This window comes from Apium graveolens, chromosome 11, assembly GCF_009905375.1.
Source record: "Apium graveolens cultivar Ventura chromosome 11, ASM990537v1, whole genome shotgun sequence".
NCBI lineage: Eukaryota > Viridiplantae > Streptophyta > Magnoliopsida > Apiales > Apiaceae > Apium > Apium graveolens.
The window spans coordinates 187,306,068-187,325,630 of NC_133657.1; the positions used below are offsets into that span (position 1 = coordinate 187,306,068).

At 35.1% G+C, this 19,563-nt stretch overlaps 3 protein-coding genes across 5 annotated transcripts; 1 reads left to right on the top strand and 2 right to left on the bottom strand.

Annotated features, from left to right (window-relative positions):
* Positions 1–2,365: 2,365 nt before the first annotated feature.
* On the bottom strand, positions 2,366–3,640 carry LOC141696267 (aspartyl protease UND-like). The gene has a single exon (XM_074500429.1). The coding sequence runs from the start codon at positions 3,638–3,640 to the stop codon at positions 2,366–2,368; it is 1,275 nt and encodes a 424-aa protein (XP_074356530.1).
* Positions 3,641–7,761: 4,121 nt separating this feature from the next.
* LOC141697115 (putative pectate lyase 5) lies at positions 7,762–12,923 on the top strand. Of its 2 annotated transcripts, XR_012564594.1 has the most exons (6): positions 7,762–8,140; positions 8,719–9,418; positions 9,515–9,706; positions 10,524–10,729; positions 11,446–11,523; positions 12,635–12,875. XR_012564594.1 is itself a non-coding variant. In XM_074501345.1 (5 exons), exons 1-5 carry the CDS (start codon positions 8,010–8,012, stop codon positions 12,849–12,851), a joined length of 1,446 nt encoding a protein of 481 aa, XP_074357446.1. In that variant the 5' UTR covers positions 7,772–8,009; the 3' UTR covers positions 12,852–12,923. The 2 variants fall into 2 exon arrangements, 1 of the variants encoding a protein (XP_074357446.1); XM_074501345.1 differs by lacking the exon at positions 11,446–11,523 and having other exon boundaries at positions 7,772–8,140; positions 12,635–12,923.
* Positions 12,924–12,971: 48 nt separating this feature from the next.
* Positions 12,972–19,552, bottom strand: LOC141697114 (protein RNA-directed DNA methylation 3-like). 2 transcript variants are annotated; one of them, XM_074501344.1, is made up of 17 exons: positions 19,198–19,552; positions 18,453–18,703; positions 18,187–18,342; positions 17,938–18,096; positions 17,671–17,754; positions 16,883–16,950; positions 16,466–16,801; positions 16,238–16,289; positions 16,009–16,164; positions 15,768–15,911; positions 15,561–15,663; positions 15,415–15,464; positions 15,199–15,301; positions 14,872–15,021; positions 14,763–14,796; positions 14,598–14,629; positions 12,972–14,494 (listed from the first exon to the last, which is right to left on the bottom strand). In XM_074501344.1, the coding sequence occupies exons 1-17, from the start codon at positions 19,385–19,387 to the stop codon at positions 13,260–13,262; spliced, it is 3,303 nt and encodes a 1,100-aa protein (XP_074357445.1). In that variant the 5' UTR covers positions 19,388–19,552; the 3' UTR covers positions 12,972–13,259. The 2 variants fall into 2 exon arrangements, with proteins under 2 accessions (XP_074357445.1, XP_074357444.1); XM_074501343.1 differs by having other exon boundaries at positions 14,580–14,629.
* Between the last annotated feature and the right edge of the window lie 11 nt (positions 19,553–19,563).

Sequence of the window (19,563 nt, forward strand, 5' to 3'; positions counted from 1 at the left end):
AGAAAAATATTGCGCTTCCAATAAAAATACTTTTGAGTCCTAATTTCTTTTGTATTGCAATGTCATTTGATTTGTGTATTAGTTTGAGTCGGTATTTGATCGGTAAATGCTAATATTGACCTGATTTTAATTCTGAACGCCCTAGGACGTATCTTTTAATGATCTGACTTATGTATTACATGAATTATGTGATTACGTGTTATACGAATCCCATGATTATGTGTTACGTGATATACATGCTATTTGTTTACAGTTTTAAAATGCCATGCTAGTTATAAACGATCGGGTAGATGTTAAGACGTATAGTTACGTCAATTGAGTTTGGTTCTGTCAATTAAGATAGTCCTTTTGTTTATAGAATTGAGTAGCAAGAAGTGTGGTCAAGTGCTAGACGGAGTTGATAGCCAGCAGTTATAAGTCAGGGTTTTAGTGAAAAGTTATTGAGCATACCAGGCAAGTATTCTCCCCTATTCTAAATTCAGAATAGCTTATTGTTTTACATATTTAAATATAAGAATTGTTTATAAATACTCTGATAGCATATTGAATATCAATACTCCTATATTTATTGACATTCTCTTATTCTAGCAATCATTCTGCTAGAACTAATCTTTTGATTCGATAGATAGTGAATAACTGTACTATCCAGATATGTTCTATACAGTGAAACTTTGAATTGAGATTAGCGAATAACTAATTGTTCTAGTTATTTCGCCATCAGTTGTTGAGATAACTCCGGACCATGTGACATGGGGAGTTGAATGGATAAGGATGTCATTGATCTGACTCCTTTAATCAAAATTATTTTGTGAATTGATTATCGGTTAGCGTAAGAGGCCGAGGCACCGGTCCAACGTGAGTTATTATACGAAAGTGTAATATCTTGCTAGGCGAGTATATGCCTTCTACATGGATATCCAACAGGTACGGTATGGCTGCGGGATATCGATACCTATATTTACGGTATGGTTGCGGGATACCAGTGCTGTTTCGTGACTGATCATCAGGAACAGCATTATTATGCATAATTGTGTTTGATTAAATTGTCGCTTAAACTTTAAAGTTTATATCAGCTTGGACTTTTACTCAGATATTGTTACTGTTGTTCACTTACTAACTTTATATTACTTGCTGAGCATCTCTTCGCTCATACTTGTTTATTAATCTAATCTTTCAGTTAAACCGGAGCAGGCTTGAGTTCCAGGTTTGATTAGAGGTCAAGCGCTTGTAAATAGTTTGGTGTGTTTTCCAGGTAGATAGTTTGGGACGCTTGAATAGTATAAAGGTTTGTAATAAAATTTGAATAAGTTGTAAAACTAATTAGACTTATGGTTTGTAAAAACATTTGGTTTGTATTAGTGTCTGTTCCATATTATAACTTGTGATCGATCCAGTTGCATGCAAGGGGTCATATTTATTATATTATTCCGCTGTGATTATTTTATTATAGTTTATTGGCTAGTGACCCCCAAATCTAGACCCCGAGTTTGGAGGGCGTCACATTGTAAGTTCTTTTATTAAAGTTAATATAATACATTCTCTATGCTAGTTTGCATTAGGACTTGGATGTAGGTCATGGAGTAGGATTAAGGGCCGAACCAAGTGAAAAACTCTTGGTATTCTGCATTGTTTAATTTTCATATTACTGCATTTACATTTTAGTAATTTATATTCTGCAGATTAATTGAGACTGTCTTATTCGTAAAAGGTTGTCGCCTATTTATCTTATCAGCTAGTATATTGAATATATAGATTGTGGTTTTGAATTTCATTCACTTAACCAAGCTTGTAAAGTTACAATTTCCCACCTTAAAACATTACTCACCTACAAACGAGCTCCTTCTTAGCCATGTCGTCAAAATTCAGATTTAGGCTGAATTGTACTCGACTTTACCAACTTTACTAGTCTATACCAACTGATCCATGCAGAATGCAGAATTCAATTAATGCTTAAAAAATTAATTGATTGCGTAATTTCTCCAAATCCTCGAAATTATACTAATAAACTCTCTGGAAGAGAGGTATGAAGTACTATTAAACTGCGAAGTGAAAACCAGAACATTGTGCCAAGCTATGATTTCCCGTGAAAAACCCTGTGTTAGGATCATAATATCCATTGAACTCACTTGGATTGCAAAACTTATACACAATCTATATCAGATTAAATTAAATTCAAACATCATCATTTCCTTAAATATGATGAAATCAAGAGCTCACCTGCGTTCTAAAAGTGATTTTCAATTTGAAGTTGAAAAATCAATGCACAGCGTAACAAGTTAAAAATGAACTTAAAGCCACTGATATAAGATAAACTAATAGTTATTTTAAATTTCCGAGATAAATCCAACACACGGGGGAGGGGGGCCTAAGATATACATGAGGTATACTCGATACTCATTCGTGAGGTCTCCAAGTCGAATATCATAGTATGATATTGCTGAGCCATCAAGCCTATAATAGTAAAGTCCGTGTAAAGTGTATCTTTGGAGGAACTCTTGATCATCGTAATGCAAAATTTTAAAGGGTTATAGTTATAAAATAAACTCCAGTTTCCTATTATCAGGCTTAAATCTGCATTAACATCTTTATCAACAAAGTGAAACCTAAGTAGCGGAAAATCAGAAATTCCTTCCCTCAGTCCCTCGTAGCACAATTGAGTATCCTTGTCTTGCGGCTCCACATAACCTCTTGATTTCATTACAAGAGCATCATATGCCTCATCTGCTAGAAACGTAAAGACTGCTCCGGTATCGAAAACTACTCCTGTATAAGGATCTGTACTGTCGTACTTAAATATGTCCGGGTTGATGTTAAGACATTCATCCCCGACATTTATACTATCCATATTGGTTCTGTAATATTGATCGTGATAAAAGGGCACGTACATACTTTCGTCTTGATCACCAGTGTCGCCTAACTCAAGGAAACCTAATTGGGAGCTAGTGTTAAAAATATCGGGAATGCAGTAAGACAACTTTTGAGGGAAGAAGTTGCGCAATAGGGATGTGCTTTGAGGACCAAGACCCAACATTCCATTAAAATTTGAACCTTGGAACAATGAACCACTCGTAAATGTAGCAACACCAAATAACACTTTATCCAAAGAAGGTTCACCACAGTAGTCACATTCGTTAATTGTAAACACAAAACGTTCAAAAGCCAATATACCATTTGACTTGCTATTAGGATCAGCGTACGTCCTGTGATACAGACACAAATCTGATTTCGGACTGCAAAGGAAGTTCGGACACAAAGAGCATTCTAGGCTTTTACACGAAACAGAGGTATAAGTTTTAGAATATCCTCTCCGATATACAAATTTTTTGTTGGTGGAATTACTAGTAACCCACACCAGGGAGCTGCCTGTATCTACAGCTAGATATTGTGGAACCGCCGGATTTCCAATAGACAAGTAAACAAAGTAGAGGTATTCAATGGTGGGCTGATACAACGGAGTTGTTGTGGAAAATTTGGAATCCTTCAGAGAAAGTTGTTTATTCTTTTCGAGAAAATCTTGAAAATCTTCATTTTCGAATGAAGGGATGGAAGAGCGATGCAATAGTTTCAAGGACAGGCTATTCGGTTTCTTGTTTGCGGTTTTAGCAATAGGTAATGGAGTTGATATTGTTAGACATAACATTAGTATTACTGATAGTATGATCAGAAATGCTGAGTTGGTAAACATACTGACACTCTGATCAGTGTATGTGGGAAGATTTAGAGAATAACACTATGGTTGCTTCATTCCCTGTCACTCTATATATAAAATTCGGAAACAAATGCAGTAGAAACATTTCAAAATCATGGTAGTTAAAATCTTTAATTCTAAATTAAATGTAGGTTTCTGTTCTTGGAGGAAGTTGAAGTTGAAAGCAAAAATGCTTTACCATTGGAGGAAGCTTGACAACGGAATTAACAAAAATGCATACCCCTAGCTATCCATTGAATGTGTTTGTTACAGAGCTTTAATGGCTGTTATAACAAAAACAACAGTACTTGCAAGTTACAGTATGTACATTTACATACCCCTATTCATTTAGCCATTCCTTGGTGAGAACGTGTGTTTTGATATTCGATATCAACTTCGAATTTAAGAATATTAAGTAGGAGTCTTTGTCATGTATATTGTGCAAGAGAACTTGGGAGGAAGGTTGATCAATAGTGGTGTGGCTATCTAGAATTGTATGTTACATTGTGAATTTCTGGACTTTCTAATGTCCATATTGCGTTTGTTAAACGATCTGCGAATCGTTCAACTCACTGAGTGGCTAGAAATGTACGATCTTATGTTGATTGTACGATCAATGGTGGTGCAGTTCTGCCAGGGTTATCTTATGTTTTGGAAGCAGACTATGTGTTTTAATGAAGAATGTTTCTGCTTTCAAAAAAAGAAATATATTGCCCACTAATATAGGTAAGAATTCGGGGGAAACATAAGACATGATCTGGGTACGAATTTGACTATGGACCAGGCGGGGTTCCATGAATATTAGTTTAAGTGGACACATGGCAAATTTTGAGAATACACCTTCATATTTTCAAATTTTGAAAGAACACTTATATATATTTTTAAAAAATTTAATAATAAAAAAATGTAAAATTTAATTTTACGGGAACGGGTGTCCTGACACCCCTTACTAAATTCTCCCCTGCACCAAACTTTTGCAATCTTTTACCAATACTAACTTTACAACACATGCGATGCACGTGTCTTCATTATATTTTTATATTATTTAAATTATAATAAATTTCTTTTTGTATCATTAGGTTATGAGTAAATTTATAAACAATAATATAAATATTTGTTGTTAGCAGAATTCGAACCTGAATCTTAGGTAGTGTATAAATAATATTATAAATATTTAATGTGGTGAGGTTCGAACCTGGGAGTTTCACAAGTGTATAAATAATAATATAAATATTTGTTATTGCCGGGATTCGAATCTGTGAGCTTGAGTAGTGTATACTATTTTATTATTTGAATCTGACGGTCTTCATCACTTAATATAAAAGATCTGACGTTATGATAACCAAACTAATAAAAAAAAAGACATACAACCAAAAAAAGGCATACCAATTTATAACTCATTCTCGTTATTATAGTATAGATAGTATAAATACATGTGTACTTATTAACTTAGGTACATAAATTACCGGTGTAGATTTCGACTCTTATAAAATTTAAATGATCTTGTCATATATTAAATTTATCTAAATTTAATGTAAGTGAACTCTACTCTATTTATAGTTTAATTTAATAAATTATAATTTGAAAGTGACATAAAAATGATCCGAAAAACTTGAAATAACTCATTATTAGTATTTCATATCTCCAAACTTAATAATTTAGTTTTATTTAATTTTGGAAATTCAACTTTATTTGATATTTGTCATTATATAATTTCAAACACGATCAAAACTCGAAACCTAAGAGTATCTCCAACGGGATGCACATATTAGATATAATATTTAGGTGGCAATAAGAGTTTTAAAAATATACCTAATATGTAAAAAAAGAACAATTCTAGTGCACAAAATTTTAAATAAATTTTTAAATGACAAAAACATACATTGAATGGGAGACCATCATCTATATTAAATGCACGTATTGAATGGGAGACCGTCATTTTCCTCTAAAACTTATCTATCTATACTCTCTTGGCTTTAACCCTAACATGTGTACATGTATATAAATATTTATAACTTTATTTATAATATATATTTAATTATATATATATAATATAATATATAATTATATAATGTAATGTCAAGTGTACATGTAAAAATATTTTATCAAACAAATTATAAATTTTCTTTTAATGTTAACAAAATTTATATTACATATATACAAATTACTAATAAACTAAATAAGAAAGTTAGAAAATGTTTTGTAATATAAAAGTAATATTTAACAAGTAATTTTTCCCATGTTTAAATATCACAATAATATCATTAAATATTTTTTATTTATTATATAATTTATTTTCACTTGTATTAAATAAAAAAATAATCAATGTTTTATTAATATTCCTTCACAACCATTTCGAATCAAAAGGTAGTCATTAAAATATTAGTGTTGAAATTTGATATTAACATATCTAAATTATTTTTTCAAATATGGCTAATCATTGTAACTAATATCATTGGAGCAAATTTGTTACATGTTCAAAAGTTTTTAGATAATATCTATTTTATATTATTTTAGCTAATGACTATAACTACTCCCCTTTAAGAGACCGTAATTATCGTTAATTTTTGAAAGTTTATACCCTTTCAAATTTTATCTGAATCTTATAAATAGTAAAAATGTCAGATAAGTCAAATATGTTCTCAAAATTATTACCAAATAATAATGTTTACTAAAATGATAGACCATAATATTATTAGACCCAAAAAATATTATAAAAGTCCAAGTAAAGAGCACCCAGGCCCAAACTGGTATGGTCCCCGAACACGTGGCAGCCAAGCAGGATGTCAACGGTCCCATATTTTCTGAAATGAAATGACAACATCTCAGCCGTCCATGTGTCTAAACCTTAAGACATCCGAGTAAAAAGGGGACAACTGGGCCCGCTATTAATCTCGATCATTCGTTTATCCATCAACCAAGATTCAGTGATTCATCAATGACTAGGATGAAACTCTAAAATTTGGAGCCTATAAAAGACCCCAAAGGGGGTTACAACTTATTACTTACTCTCTGCACATATACACACCATTACAATATATTTGAATAGCTCTTTTCATCTTCCTTTTTTTTTCAAGAAACCCATTCTTATTCATACGCGGGATTGCCGTGCAGAGCCTTCCCCCTCCAGTTCTATTTTAGAGATACCCTATCTCGCAGCTTAACCACACTTTGTCCTCGCTGCATAAACCGAGCGCAAGTTTGTGTAATAAAAGGAGAAGTTCCGGAAAAAAACAGAATTATCATTTATTATATATGCTTAATTGTTAAGTTTATTAATAATAAGACATTATTTCACATGTATATTTACATATCCATAAATTAAAATATACCACGTATCTTATCATATTAATAAGAAAAATTTTAAGTACGAATTCGGGTACCCAGTCTATAAATACTATGCGGCCCGTAAAACCCTCCAACAAAAAATCTAGTTGCAATGAGAACAAGTAGTTTCAAAAACAGGGGATTTTTCGACTTTCTGCAAAAGAGAAAAAAAGCCCATAATCTCTTTTCAAATTTCCGCTCCTTTTTCCACTTTATTATGATTTCTTGACTTTGGAATAAATATGAAGCATGCCAAGTATAATATATAAATAAACAGAATACAATAATACATTTATCGCACATCAAAGAGTGAAAAAATGTTAAAAATAACAATTTTTTGGTGCAAATGGTTGAAAATACCCATTCTGGAAGTGGATGGCTGAAAATACCTTTTTGAATACGCATTTGCCATTTGAGTATCTTGTTTTGTACTAGATACGCATTTGTCAAATAGGTATCCAATTTATTTATTTTTATTTTTTTTAAGATACGCATTTGTCAAATGCGTATTCCAATGGTAATACTCAAACTACAAATGCGTATCTTTTAGTAATTTTCTTGGATACCCAATTTTCAAATGCGTATTACACTTACCCAATTACAAAATGCGTAACCAAAACGGTATTTTCAGCCATCTGTTTTAAAAATGGGTATTTTCAGCCATTGCACCCAAAAAATGGGTATTTTTAAACATCACGCTGGAAGAGTCTACATCACCACTTCCCATCTCTCTTTGTTTTCTCACTCTTCAATATATTCAAATTCTGTGATTATAATTTATAATCACAAACCGTAATTTCTGGGATTGTTGTTTTAATGCTAACTTTTTTATTTTCTTCTTCTTGAATCATGCAAAATCCCTGCAAAAGGAGTTGTCACATTCATTGTATTTTAAAATAATTATACAGTCATCACAATTATTACATGTGTGATTTCTTGAGATTATTGTATATATAGTGCACATATTTTTCTAAATCATGCAACTTGTTTAAATATGATCCTACTGGTCTGCATTGTCTTGTGTTTTGTTCTTTTAATGTCTTGTTCTCTGAGTGGAGCCACTGTTAACTTTACTTTGTCTCATCAACATTCTAACCCTGAAGCTGTTGTGCAAGAAGTTCAAAGGTAAGGAGATCACTGCACTTAACATTCTTGTATCTTACTTTCTGTTTAGTAATGGATAGTATGCAGGACTCTCATTGCTGTACTTCTTGTGTGTGCTCAAGTGTGTGTTTGTGCGTGCCAGGTGTGTGTTTGTGTGTAGGCATGTGTGAGTTTTGCAAGTCTTTTAGTTTGTGTTTGTGCTTTAAGAACTTTTACAGTTCTTCATTTTGGTTGTTCCTCTAGCAGCATTCTGTCAATCTGTGATTTTCACGCACACTCAAATTAAGAGCTTTCTTAGTTTCGGATCTGGGTTTTTTGTGCTAGTTGAATTGGTCATTCTCATTTAGCAAGAATTAAACTAGCCTCTGGATGCAGAGACATATCGCTAATTTCCCATTTTAGTTTTATGCTTAGATTCAATGTCATTGTCAGTTTGAGGAATTCTTTATGAGAAATTGTGATTCTAACATGTTGAACTTGTCATTGTTGATATCTGAGATTCTCTGTTGATGATATAACTGTAATTTTGATTTGCTAATTAACTCCGGTTTCTGTTAAAATGATAAGTACTTTCCATGTTTTTATGTTTTGTTCTGCAGGAGAATACTAGCAGCTGCCGCTTCCAGAGTGGAGTTAAAAGACCAACAATCGTGCAATACTGGAAACCCGATAGATGACTGCTGGCAATGTGATCCAAACTGGGGAAGTAACCGCCAGCGCCTTGCTGACTGTGCCATTGGCTTTGGGCAAGGTGCTACTGGAGGCAAAGGCGGCCAGATTTATTTGGTCACTGACTCCTCCGACAATGATGTGGCGGACCCAAAACCAGGCACCCTACGTTTTGCAGTTGTCCAAGCTGAGCCCCTTTGGATTATATTCTCAACCAATATGCAAATCAAACTCTCTCACGAGCTTATTGTCAGTAGCTTCAAGACCATTGACGGTCGTGGTGCTAATGTCTACATTACTGGAAAAGGCTGCATTACAATCCAGGATGTTAGCAATGTTATTATTCATAATATTCATGTTTACAACTGTGTTCCTTCCAAGAGTGCTGACATACGGTTAAATCCAACACAAGTTGAACATAAAGGAAGATCTGATGGTGATGGGATAAGCATTTCGGGGTCTAGAAATATTTGGGTTGATCATTGTGCTGTTTCACACTGCACCGATGGTTTGGTGGATGTCACCCTCGGGTCCACAGCCATAACAATTTCAAACAATTATTTTTCGCATCATGACAAAGTGATGCTGCTGGGTCACAGTGATAAGTATATGCCTGATAAGGGTATGCAGGTAACTGAACTTCACATTTCAAACAAATATCTGTTTAATGGTGTATTACTGTTTTGTTCATATTGATTTATTGAAACATATTGCATATATTTACAGGTGACCATAGCATTTAATCATTTCGGAGTGCAGTTGATACAACGGATGCCTCGGTGTAGACTTGGATACTTCCATCTTGTGAACAATGATTACACTGAATGGCAGATGTATGCAATTGGAGGTAGTGCTGATCCAACAATTATTAGTCAGGGAAATCGTTACACTGCGCCAAATGACGCGTCTTCTAAGGAGGTATTTGATTTTCTTATAATTAATCTTTCTTGGAGTATGTTAATTGCTTAAAGTGGGAACCTCATTTTAATGTGAAACTAGTGCAGTGTCATGGTTTACTCATGTGTTTGTTATGTAAAAGGAACAAGCTTCTTGTTGACATTTCATGTCCCAACCATCATATGGTAGGGAGCATGTTTACTCATGGCCCATGGGCGCCCCATGACATGTTAAAAGTCTATGTATCAAATTTGCTATAACTGTGTAGCTACGCCTTCATTCTTCGGATGTAATTTGGAAAAGATGCGAACTTTGAACATATACTTGGAAATGTGGTATATGCTTTTCTTTGAATTTAGGTTTTCAGTTGTGCCCTGTTCTTGAGAAAATGGATCTCCATGAACCTTTAGTATATGTTGGATCACTACATGTACAAAGCCCCTCCCGTGTCACTCGAAGCTACATTTAAAATTGTTGAGGTCCAAGATAAAGTTGCGTTGGTTGGTTGGTTGGCTAAGATACGTTATGGATCCCAGATTAAAGCTTTGCTGTTGCAGTTGGTGAGACAGCTATATGTTTATAGATAAGAAATGATGATGCCAATGAAATAAATGAAAAAAAGGTGCCCCCAATCCCAAAAGCTAATATGGAGATGGTTGGTATAATCAACTGATTTGTGAGGGGATCATCTATATGCTTTTATCTTTTAATACTCTGTTGTGCAAACACTTAACACCTAGAACTGTTTTGTGCTATGATATTAGTAGTAAAAGAATATATTTTCGTAGTAAAAGTGGTAGCTGATTTTTGTTAAGTTCTTCTCGTAAAATACTTGCAGGTGACTAAGAGATTGGACGCAGATCAGGGAGATTGGGCAGGGTGGGACTGGAGATCAGATGGGGATCAAATGGTAAATGGAGCATACTTTGTCCCCTCAGGTCAAGGCCTTAACGATCTATATACCAAGGATTCTGGTGCTGAGCCTAAGTCTGCTGCCATGATTGACCGGCTCACATCCGCTGCTGGTGTCCTTGGTGGCCCAAGGTATACCACACACACACTGTGCAAGATCTCTCTATATATACTGTCACTTACCTGCAATCTTATTGGTTTGTCCTTCACCGTTAATCATTTGTTTGTACATGTTCGTGCCCCTTCAACTTGTTGACTAGGACTATGCAGAAAATTTAATTTAATTTGCAAGTGTTTTGTAGTATACAAAAGTACCATGTGGTGGAGCTTTTTTAACAACCATACACTATAATTATTCCTCTCAAACACATTGTGTTGATCCCTTTTGGTAAAAGCTTTATCCACAAGTTGTTAAAAGAATATCAAGCTTTCTTCTCGTGGTTCCGATTCGTGTTTATCCTAATAGCTAAAGTTCCCACGATCATCCTGGATCAAGAAAAAAAAACGAAGAATAATTCACAATCATACACTGTAAGATAGAAGACCATTGCACATCGGGTGTAGAAGGACCAAGGAGGTACAGTACTAAAAATGTTTGGCATGACTATGGCTTATATTGTCACTTGTTAATACATATGATTTGCATCTACATCCTCCTTCTATATTCTTGAACCATGTTACTATGGGCCCATATCCATTGAAATATCATATATATCTGAAGTTTTTTGACCCCTCCTTTCCACAAATTGTTGGGACAATTAGGGGGGCTGAACATGGCCATGTTCATGCTCAACATGCCTGAATATGGTCAGAGAAGTCAGTAACAAGCCCTTTTCATCCTCGTACAGATTTCTATCTACAGGTTTAACATCATGACTGGCGCACCTTTATTTATCGTGCAGATTTCCGTCTCCATGTCTGACATAGTTAAGTTCACATGCTTATGATGTTAAGCCTCCTACTATGTTTGTTTCCCAGGGTTACAATATGCAGAATGGGGATTAATACCCTTGGTTCATGTACGATCACATATATTTTGGAACTGTACATGGCGTCTGTTTGGTATAGTATTATGGATGGGTTTATTTATTGATTGACATTTAAGACCAAAATAATGTTCAGAAATCAGTGTACATAGACATATGCTAGTCAGTTAAAGGATGTCATAGTCGAGATATGGTTTAACATCTTTCAATCCTCCATTTAGCTTGTTTTGTAATCCACAAATAGTCCTTGAGACCTTGACTAATAATTCCCCATAATTTTCGGAACAAACCTGATTTTTTTTGCAAGGATCGATATATAGTCTGTGTTATACTTTATCTGGCAAATAATCGCAGTCCAAGCGTTTACTGTCTAATTGATATAGCTTTCTTGTTAACAGTTAGCACTCTGGTTGTGTGTTACTTGACTGTTTAACTTAGCATCTTCCTTCATTTTCTTCAAATCTATTGGTTGTTATTGAATAGACATTTGACACTTACAGAAGCTTGCTCTCTGTCCTGCTTTTTGACCACATGAGATCTAGCATTAGTGCACACTTTCCTTTCCAGGGTCCTCTCTCCCCAGCTGAGGGCCCTCAGATAATAGGTCTGGGTTGGTTTTAGATTTCAAAATATAAATTTAGGTTCACACAAGAACTAAAGTCATCTAGCATCAGGGTGAGGTGTGCATTGACCTATAATACCATAACTTGAGAGGAAGATATGTCTCCTACACATCACATTCAAAAACAAACTCCAAATTTGACATGGTCACGAATGTAAAACTTTTGTATCACGAGCAGGGGGATACACAACACTACATGCATACCTTTCGATAAACTTTGGGACCTTGCACATTGAGCAGGGTCAGACCCTGAGTGTTGCGCAGACCTTTTTTTTTTTTTCTTTTTACTTGATACACATATTTGATGCGCAAACCTATGTCATTTGTTTTTCCTTTCCCTAGTTGGACTAGTTCCAATTTAGTCTTGAACAAAAATCTGTGAAATAATGAAGTTTTAATATTGATGCGACAATGTATCTACTTTGACAGGGACAATGGTGACCACATTTCACATGATGGTGGGACAAGTTATGACGAAAACGGGAGCGGTGGTGGCATGACATTTGGGAGTGGCGACGGCATGACTTTTGGGAGCGGCGATCCACCACCATCTCCAACTACAGGCATCATTTTGTCTATTCTAATTTTTGTAACATTAGAGATGATCTCCAGAAACTGTGCTGTATTACCAGTAGAACTATTATAGCAATCAATTAGAAACTATTTAATATATTGGGTGGAAAGTAAATCTTGAAAGAACATATAATTTATATTTCAATTGTTACGTTTATGCCATCTTTTCAAGGAAAAAATAGCAAGAAAACGAGATGAACATATATAGATTTATCCTCACACTCAACTGGACTTTTCACTTACTTTGTAACCGTAACTACCACCGAAATTTTGATGGATATGGAAAATGTAAATAATCTACCTGTTCAAGTTAAGTGAGAAACACAACAAAGTAAGAATATTAAGCTCATAAAATTAGTATGTTATCAACATAAGAACATATTAAAAGTTAACCTACACAACGAAATTAGTAGTTAGTATTCTTAAATTAACTTCTCAGGTCAAGTGATACGCTAGTTAACAGATCTTTGCTGTTCACGCTTTACTGTTTCCATTTCTTGTATCCCCAGCTTTTAGTTTGATCTCCCATTGTTTCTGCTCCTCTCTTCCTGCCAACTGCTTGTGCATTTCCCTGGATGCCAGCATTTGAGGCACCTGAGAATCGAGATATCATTTGATTTCCAGTCTCGCCTGCAGCACTTTGCCAGCCAACAGCTCCCGCTTGACTAAGGTTCCTGTTAGATGGACTTCCCATTTGCATTCCAGGATTTGCACAATACTTCTGCTTAACCTCCCCTTTCCAACCCGAGGATTCACCCCAATCACATGATATTCCCCTTCCAAACTGTCCTCTCCCACCTCTAGTACCTCCTCTTGCTGTTCTACCTCCTCGGCTATAATTTTGGCCACCTTGTCCATTTCCCCTTCCCGTTGAAAATTGGTTCATGCCACCTCTTGGATTTCCCTGTCCCATGCTAAACTGATTAGCGCCACCTTGCCCATTCCCTCGTTCCGTGTTAAAATGTTCTTTACCACCTCGTCCCATGTTGAACTGTTCTTTACCACCTCGGACACTTCCTCTTCCTCTGTTGTTTGGAGCTCTACCAGCATGGTTAATTCCTCTTCCCCTGCCCGAATCAAATTGTCCACTCCCTCTTCCTCTTCCAAGCCCGCCTTGTCTACCTCCTCTTCCACTTCTAATCTCGACTTGTCCACTTCCTCTTCCCCTTCCAAACTCGCTTTGTCCACCTCCTCTTCCCCTACCAAATTCGCCTTGTGCACCTCCTCTTCCCCTTGCAAACTCGCTTTGTCCACCTCCTCTGCCCCTTCCAAACTCACCTCTCCCACCTCCTCTTCCCCCTCTACCCTTTCCAGACTCACCTCCTCTTCTGCTTCCAGATTCTCCTCTTCCACCTCCTCGTCCCCTTCCGAACTCACCTCGTCCACCTCCTCTTCCCTTTCCAGACTCACCTCCTCTTCCCCTTCCAGACTCTCCTCTTCCACATCCTTGTCCCCTTCCACTTCTTCCACCTGAACCACGACCCCTTACATATGTTTTTGTCCTCTCCAGCATGCCTTTTTTTCTCTCTCCTTCATTCCCGAAAGATGGCTTAATTTGATTTCTCCAAAACACTCCATCGCCATGTTCAGTTTGTTGCACACAAACTTGTTTTATAAAAGCCTTTGTGTTGTTCCAATTTTTCGACTGCTGCTCGCTACCAGAACTTGTTGCAGCATTTCTACCAGCATCACCTTTTTTCCGGATTTTTTCTTTACCTGCAAGAGCATCAGTGGAACGTTATAGGAATTAACTTCACAAAACAGCAAGACTTCATATTCATTGATATAATAATTTCTCAACCTCTGGAGCAGTTTCTACCTCCTGCCAGAGCAGATGGTTTTGCAGAATTCCTAGATAAATAGCACATGAAAATTAAAGTTAGATATTATCAAGAATTTATGTAGCTAAGTGAGAGTCCACCACAATAATTAATGTTAACAAGAGAGTGTACAACAATTCTCTGAGTTTAATAATATATGGTACCTTTCATGAACTCCGATAAGATGCTCAGGTTTAACTAAAAAAATGATGTATTTAAAGTTAGATCCAAGCAATTTAAAAAACAAGAAGCATTTGAAGGGAATGAACAAACCTGGAAGAGTATCTGGCTGAGAATCCAGCTTCACCATGATCTCAGAGTGTGAAAGCGCCATGATTTGACAGCGGTATCCCTTTAGAGGCCCCATCCGAATTTTCAATGATTGGCCAACCTTGAAGATTACATCCTTTCCTCCAAGATAATCTGAAAACTCATAAGCCTTTGGTTAATTAATCCAAATTTGTGTTCGTCAGACAAAATAGATAGAAAGACAAAAAAGAGGCAATCAACTTTGCATTACTATTTACTGAAGGTAAGATATTAGTAACTTGGTGCAGACAAAGAGACTTAACAAAAGCAAGAAACAAACTGCATACATACATTTTTGGCCATCAGTTCCCGCTTTCGGAGCCTGCTTAGTTGATAGAGCGGGGTTAGGGGATGAATGGAGATGATCAGTATCCATGCCCTGTACATCACCACCCTGTATAAAAGAAAACTTGGAAATTTTTTAAAATGACTGCAAAATATTATTGTATGCATGACCAACTTCAGAGAGGCCTAATAATAGAATATAAACTTTATAGGCACACAAACCTTGTCTTTGCTGGGAACACCAAAACTTTCAGGGATTTCACAATTTTGGGCTTTACAACAGAAATAACCAACATTTTCTTGGTTAGTTTAATCAGATACAAAAACAATGACATTCTACGTAAACAAGAAACAACTTCCGAACTTACGTTTCCAGCTGTTGATGCTCTTGTTTGGAAATTTTACAGGTAATAAATGTGATTTAGAGGATGAAGAGATATTAGCAGTATCCAAAGGCACAAGTTCTCCATGCTGTTTGAACATAAATTTAAGCACTTCCATAAGATGACGGGGAAAGATTATTTGTTGAGTGGTCAAAGAATGTATTTAGTATAAAACATTTAAAAATTTAACACCTCTTCTTTGCTAGAAAGTCCAGAAGATTTAACCGTCTCACAATTTTGGGAGTTGCAGCAGAAATAACCACCATTTTCCAGGTCAGTTTTGTCGTAAACAAAGACGACCCCTCTGTAAATGTGCTTAACAATCCCTACCCTATCCTGCAGAGTATGAATTGTAGTTTACATTCAAATTACTATGTTATAATTCACTGCATGACTAAAGTAGGTGTAAAATTCAATAGAAGTACTAACATACCTTCAATGGACCATTGACAACCTTTACCCTGCTGTTTGCTGATATGATATTATACTGGTGATCCCAGGTAGTAAACTTCTTTTCACATCTTAGCTTTTTAGTTTCATGCAGTTTGAGATCAACCACTAATTGTCCTTCTGAACTTTCAGTCAGTACCTAAAGATAAAAATTACTAACGAGTTGCCACACAAGAGCAATAAAAGTAATGAGATTTCTAATTTAAATATACCTTACAGCTGTCATCATTCTCTATGCTGATAATAAAACCAAACTCTTTCTCTCTGCCATGTTAAGAACCAACAATCATAATATATTGAATACAGATTTTCAATAAACATCGCACATGTCAGATAATGCAATAAAGGTATTATTCTTATGTCATGAAAACTGAAAAATAATACATCAAAGCGGTAGTTTAGAAGGACAAAATCATTATGTCTAATGAAGCCTTAGCTACCTGAAAAGTACTATATCGTGAATTTTGGAAACATCTACCATACTCATATTTGATGAATCCTCTCCCTCCATACTGCAAATATTATCCTTTTTCTCATGTCTTTTCTCCTGTTCTCCAAAGAGCTCAGAAAGCCACTCTCGATCACCATGATCTTCATTTGTAGAATTTTCGAATTTCAGCAGATCATCTTCTGATGGCTGTACGACACAGCATCTTAAGGAGTCCAAAGAAACTTTTTTATATAAATAACCGTCCTTCAGCATCATGCCATCAAGTATTTCAAATACTTCCTCAGTATCACGATCCCTTCTATTTTTAATAAGAGGTCGGAATTCCCTGCAATGTGCATTACAAAAGAATTATGCCAGAATTCTGAGGGAGGGAATAGATTGTAAAGGATAGGAGGATGCATATTACTCGAGTTCACTTGAACTAATCAATTTTTGTGCCGGGACAGCAGTTTTCTTAGCACCAACTCCACCAAGCTGCAAGTAAAAATATAAACATTACAGCAGAAGCTAAATGCATGATTGATACCTAAAAACTCATTGCTATCTATCAAAAAACAACCATTTATTCACGTAATTCGTAGTTGTAGCATTCCTCGTAATCTATCATAGACTAAAGAGGGAAGAAATGTCAAGAATGCACTTCAATTCGTCAGAATGTATATAAAAGGGATTATGTTAATGAAAACCACAGTTTTATTTAACAGTTGAAAATTTAAAACTGCAAGAGTGAGAAATTCCAACATTAAAAGGCATCTTGAATGATGAACAATATGCTTTTCCTTTTCTGTTACAGTAAATCAACACAATAAAAGAAACTGTAAATTTGGTCTACTGATTTTGCTAGATACGAAGATCTTAAAATGTCATATTAAAGAGATACACCTGCAAACAAACCTAACACTGAAAATTTTGATAAGACCAATCTCGGTACACTTACAGTTTGATTTGTGCCCACTGTAAATTCCAAATCTGTTCACTCAAATTTCTAAAGTTTTGATAAAAAAAAATACTATTTCATACTTTCATAATTCAGATGTGCATTATATTAACATAGTGGTTCATCTTTAGGACAGAGAGGAATGTTCACTCAATTAGACTTGATGTACCAGTGACTAATAGACTACATAAAGAAAAATAAGGATATGATGAATGCAGTTGTAATGTAATTATAGTTGAGACAAGATGATCACATACAATTTTTTGTGTAACAACTTGAAAATCTATTCGTGGGATCAGTTTCAAAGTAGCTTTCTTTCTTGAGCCATTCACCGCCATGACCTAGAACATAGCCAGATACCAGCATAAGACTAGTCATAAAATTCTAACGACATCTTCGTAAAATGGCATATAATATACCATCAAAACATGTCATGGTATAAAGATAAAACTTATTATGCAAAGATACCTAAACAAGCAAGTAACTAGAAGCAAACTCAAATAAATTGAATGAGAAAAGAATACCTGAGCTAGGTCTCCTTTGTATTTCCCTTTCTTCAGACGGATCCAATTGCCAGTAGAAATATTACTCGAGCTTCTACGAACATTAAATAAACGAGAAAGTTCCTTTTCTGAAACAGGAACCATTCCTCGCGGAGACGTACTACATATCCCATTACATGCCTATAAATTTAATGAAGGTATAATAAGTTTACCAGAGTAATTACGAAAGATTAGAAACTAGTATTTCGTCTCAGAGTCCATGAAGATTACCTCATAAACATCACATTGCTTGTAAGCTTCAATGTAAAGGAAACCTTTTACATGCTCCATTGCAAACACAGAAACAATTTGTAGCATTTTTCCGAGATTCTGAAACTCAACAAACTTTTGCATAAGGCAGATAGTTGAATGCTTCTCACGGCCAACCTATAATGCAAAATTATCAGGAAACAATTAAAGATTCCAAAGATATGTAAAGTGATATTCTTTATTTTTTTTTTATAAAAAGTTAAGCTTCGGAAAATTAGCCACGGTACCGTGCATTTGACTTTCCAGATGATAGGAACCTTAGATGCACTTGAATCTTCTAAAGAAAGAATTTCTATGTTCTGATCAGTCAATTCTTCAGCTTCATCTTCAGCATATGTGATAAGACTAGACCCAGGATTGTAACGCTCTAATATCATTCTTTCAAAATCTTCCACATTTTGTGTGAATGGAAGGTCAAGAGCTGTTTCAGGTTCATGCTTTACTATAGCAGTACTGAGAATTTCATCTCCCAGATATTCTGTTTCCAACAATAAAGAAGAAATCATTGAGACCAAAGAAAAGATATTAGAACTTTCATTTTCTTGTTGTTTTTAATTGAACAAGGGAACATCTATGCATGCAACACAGTCATAAGTAATACATGTACATTTCAAAAAGAATGAAAACAGCAAGATCTTAAGGTAATTTTGCACATAAAGCTAAATTTACATATTTACATGCCTCAAAACAATTTCTCTCTAACAAATATACAGTAAACTTCAAGAAAACATTCTAAAACTCCTCTGCTTACTTTTAATTATTGAATTACTTATAAGAATTAATCACAACTTCATTTCCATTTTTTTAATCCCCAATTCATTTACAATTAAAAAAAAACAAATGATCAAGACTGTTAAATAGTGGTTTCACAGTAAAAGGTAAACATACACAATCCATAAACAGTGATCATGCAAAAAAGAAGAGATCAAATGCAGCAACATATATAATACAGATAATCTGTGACATGCATACCATTCCGGTCACTGATAAAACTATCAATGCTGCTGGAATCACTCTCTCCATTAGCTACATCTGCAGCAATGTCCAGAAACCTGAGAACCCCATCACAATTCTTTCTTTTTCGCAAACCGGAGCTGGTATTGGAGTAATTGAGCTTCTTCTTGCCTTTATCTGTTATCAATTCTTTTCCTTTAGACTCCATTTCTGAATCAAAGGCCTTGCTCTTTAGCTTATTGTCAAAATGATCTCTCTGCAATTTTTAGTATATCTTCATCTATATTAGCATTGTGTGTCTCAGTCTTTATGTGAAACCTGAGTTTTATGAGAATCTGATTAACTTGATGAGTACTAAAACTTTAAGGATACAAAAATTCATGT

Excerpts from the sequence above, each read along its gene's own strand:
- LOC141696267 (XM_074500429.1), bottom strand. The coding sequence starts at position 3,640 with ATGTTATGTCTAACAATATCAACTCCATTACCTATTGCTAAAACCGCA.
- LOC141697115 (XM_074501345.1), top strand. The coding sequence starts at position 8,010 with ATGATCCTACTGGTCTGCATTGTCTTGTGTTTTGTTCTTTTAATGTCT. Across the intron at positions 9,419-9,514 it reads TGCCTGATAAGGGTATGCAG|GTGACCATAGCATTTAATCA; the intron begins GTAACTGAACTT and ends ATATATTTACAG. Across the intron at positions 10,730-12,634 it reads GGTGTCCTTGGTGGCCCAAG|GGACAATGGTGACCACATTT; the intron begins GTATACCACACA and ends CTACTTTGACAG.
- LOC141697114 (XM_074501343.1), bottom strand. The coding sequence starts at position 19,387 with ATGGAGTCTAAAGGAAAAGAATTGATAACAGATAAAGGCAAGAAGAAG. Across the intron at positions 18,704-19,197 it reads TTTTATCAGTGACCGGAATG|AATATCTGGGAGATGAAATT; the intron begins GTATGCATGTCA and ends TGTTGGAAACAG. Across the intron at positions 15,465-15,560 it reads GAGCATCAACAGCTGGAAAC|CCCAAAATTGTGAAATCCCT; the intron begins GTAAGTTCGGAA and ends TCTGTTGTAAAG.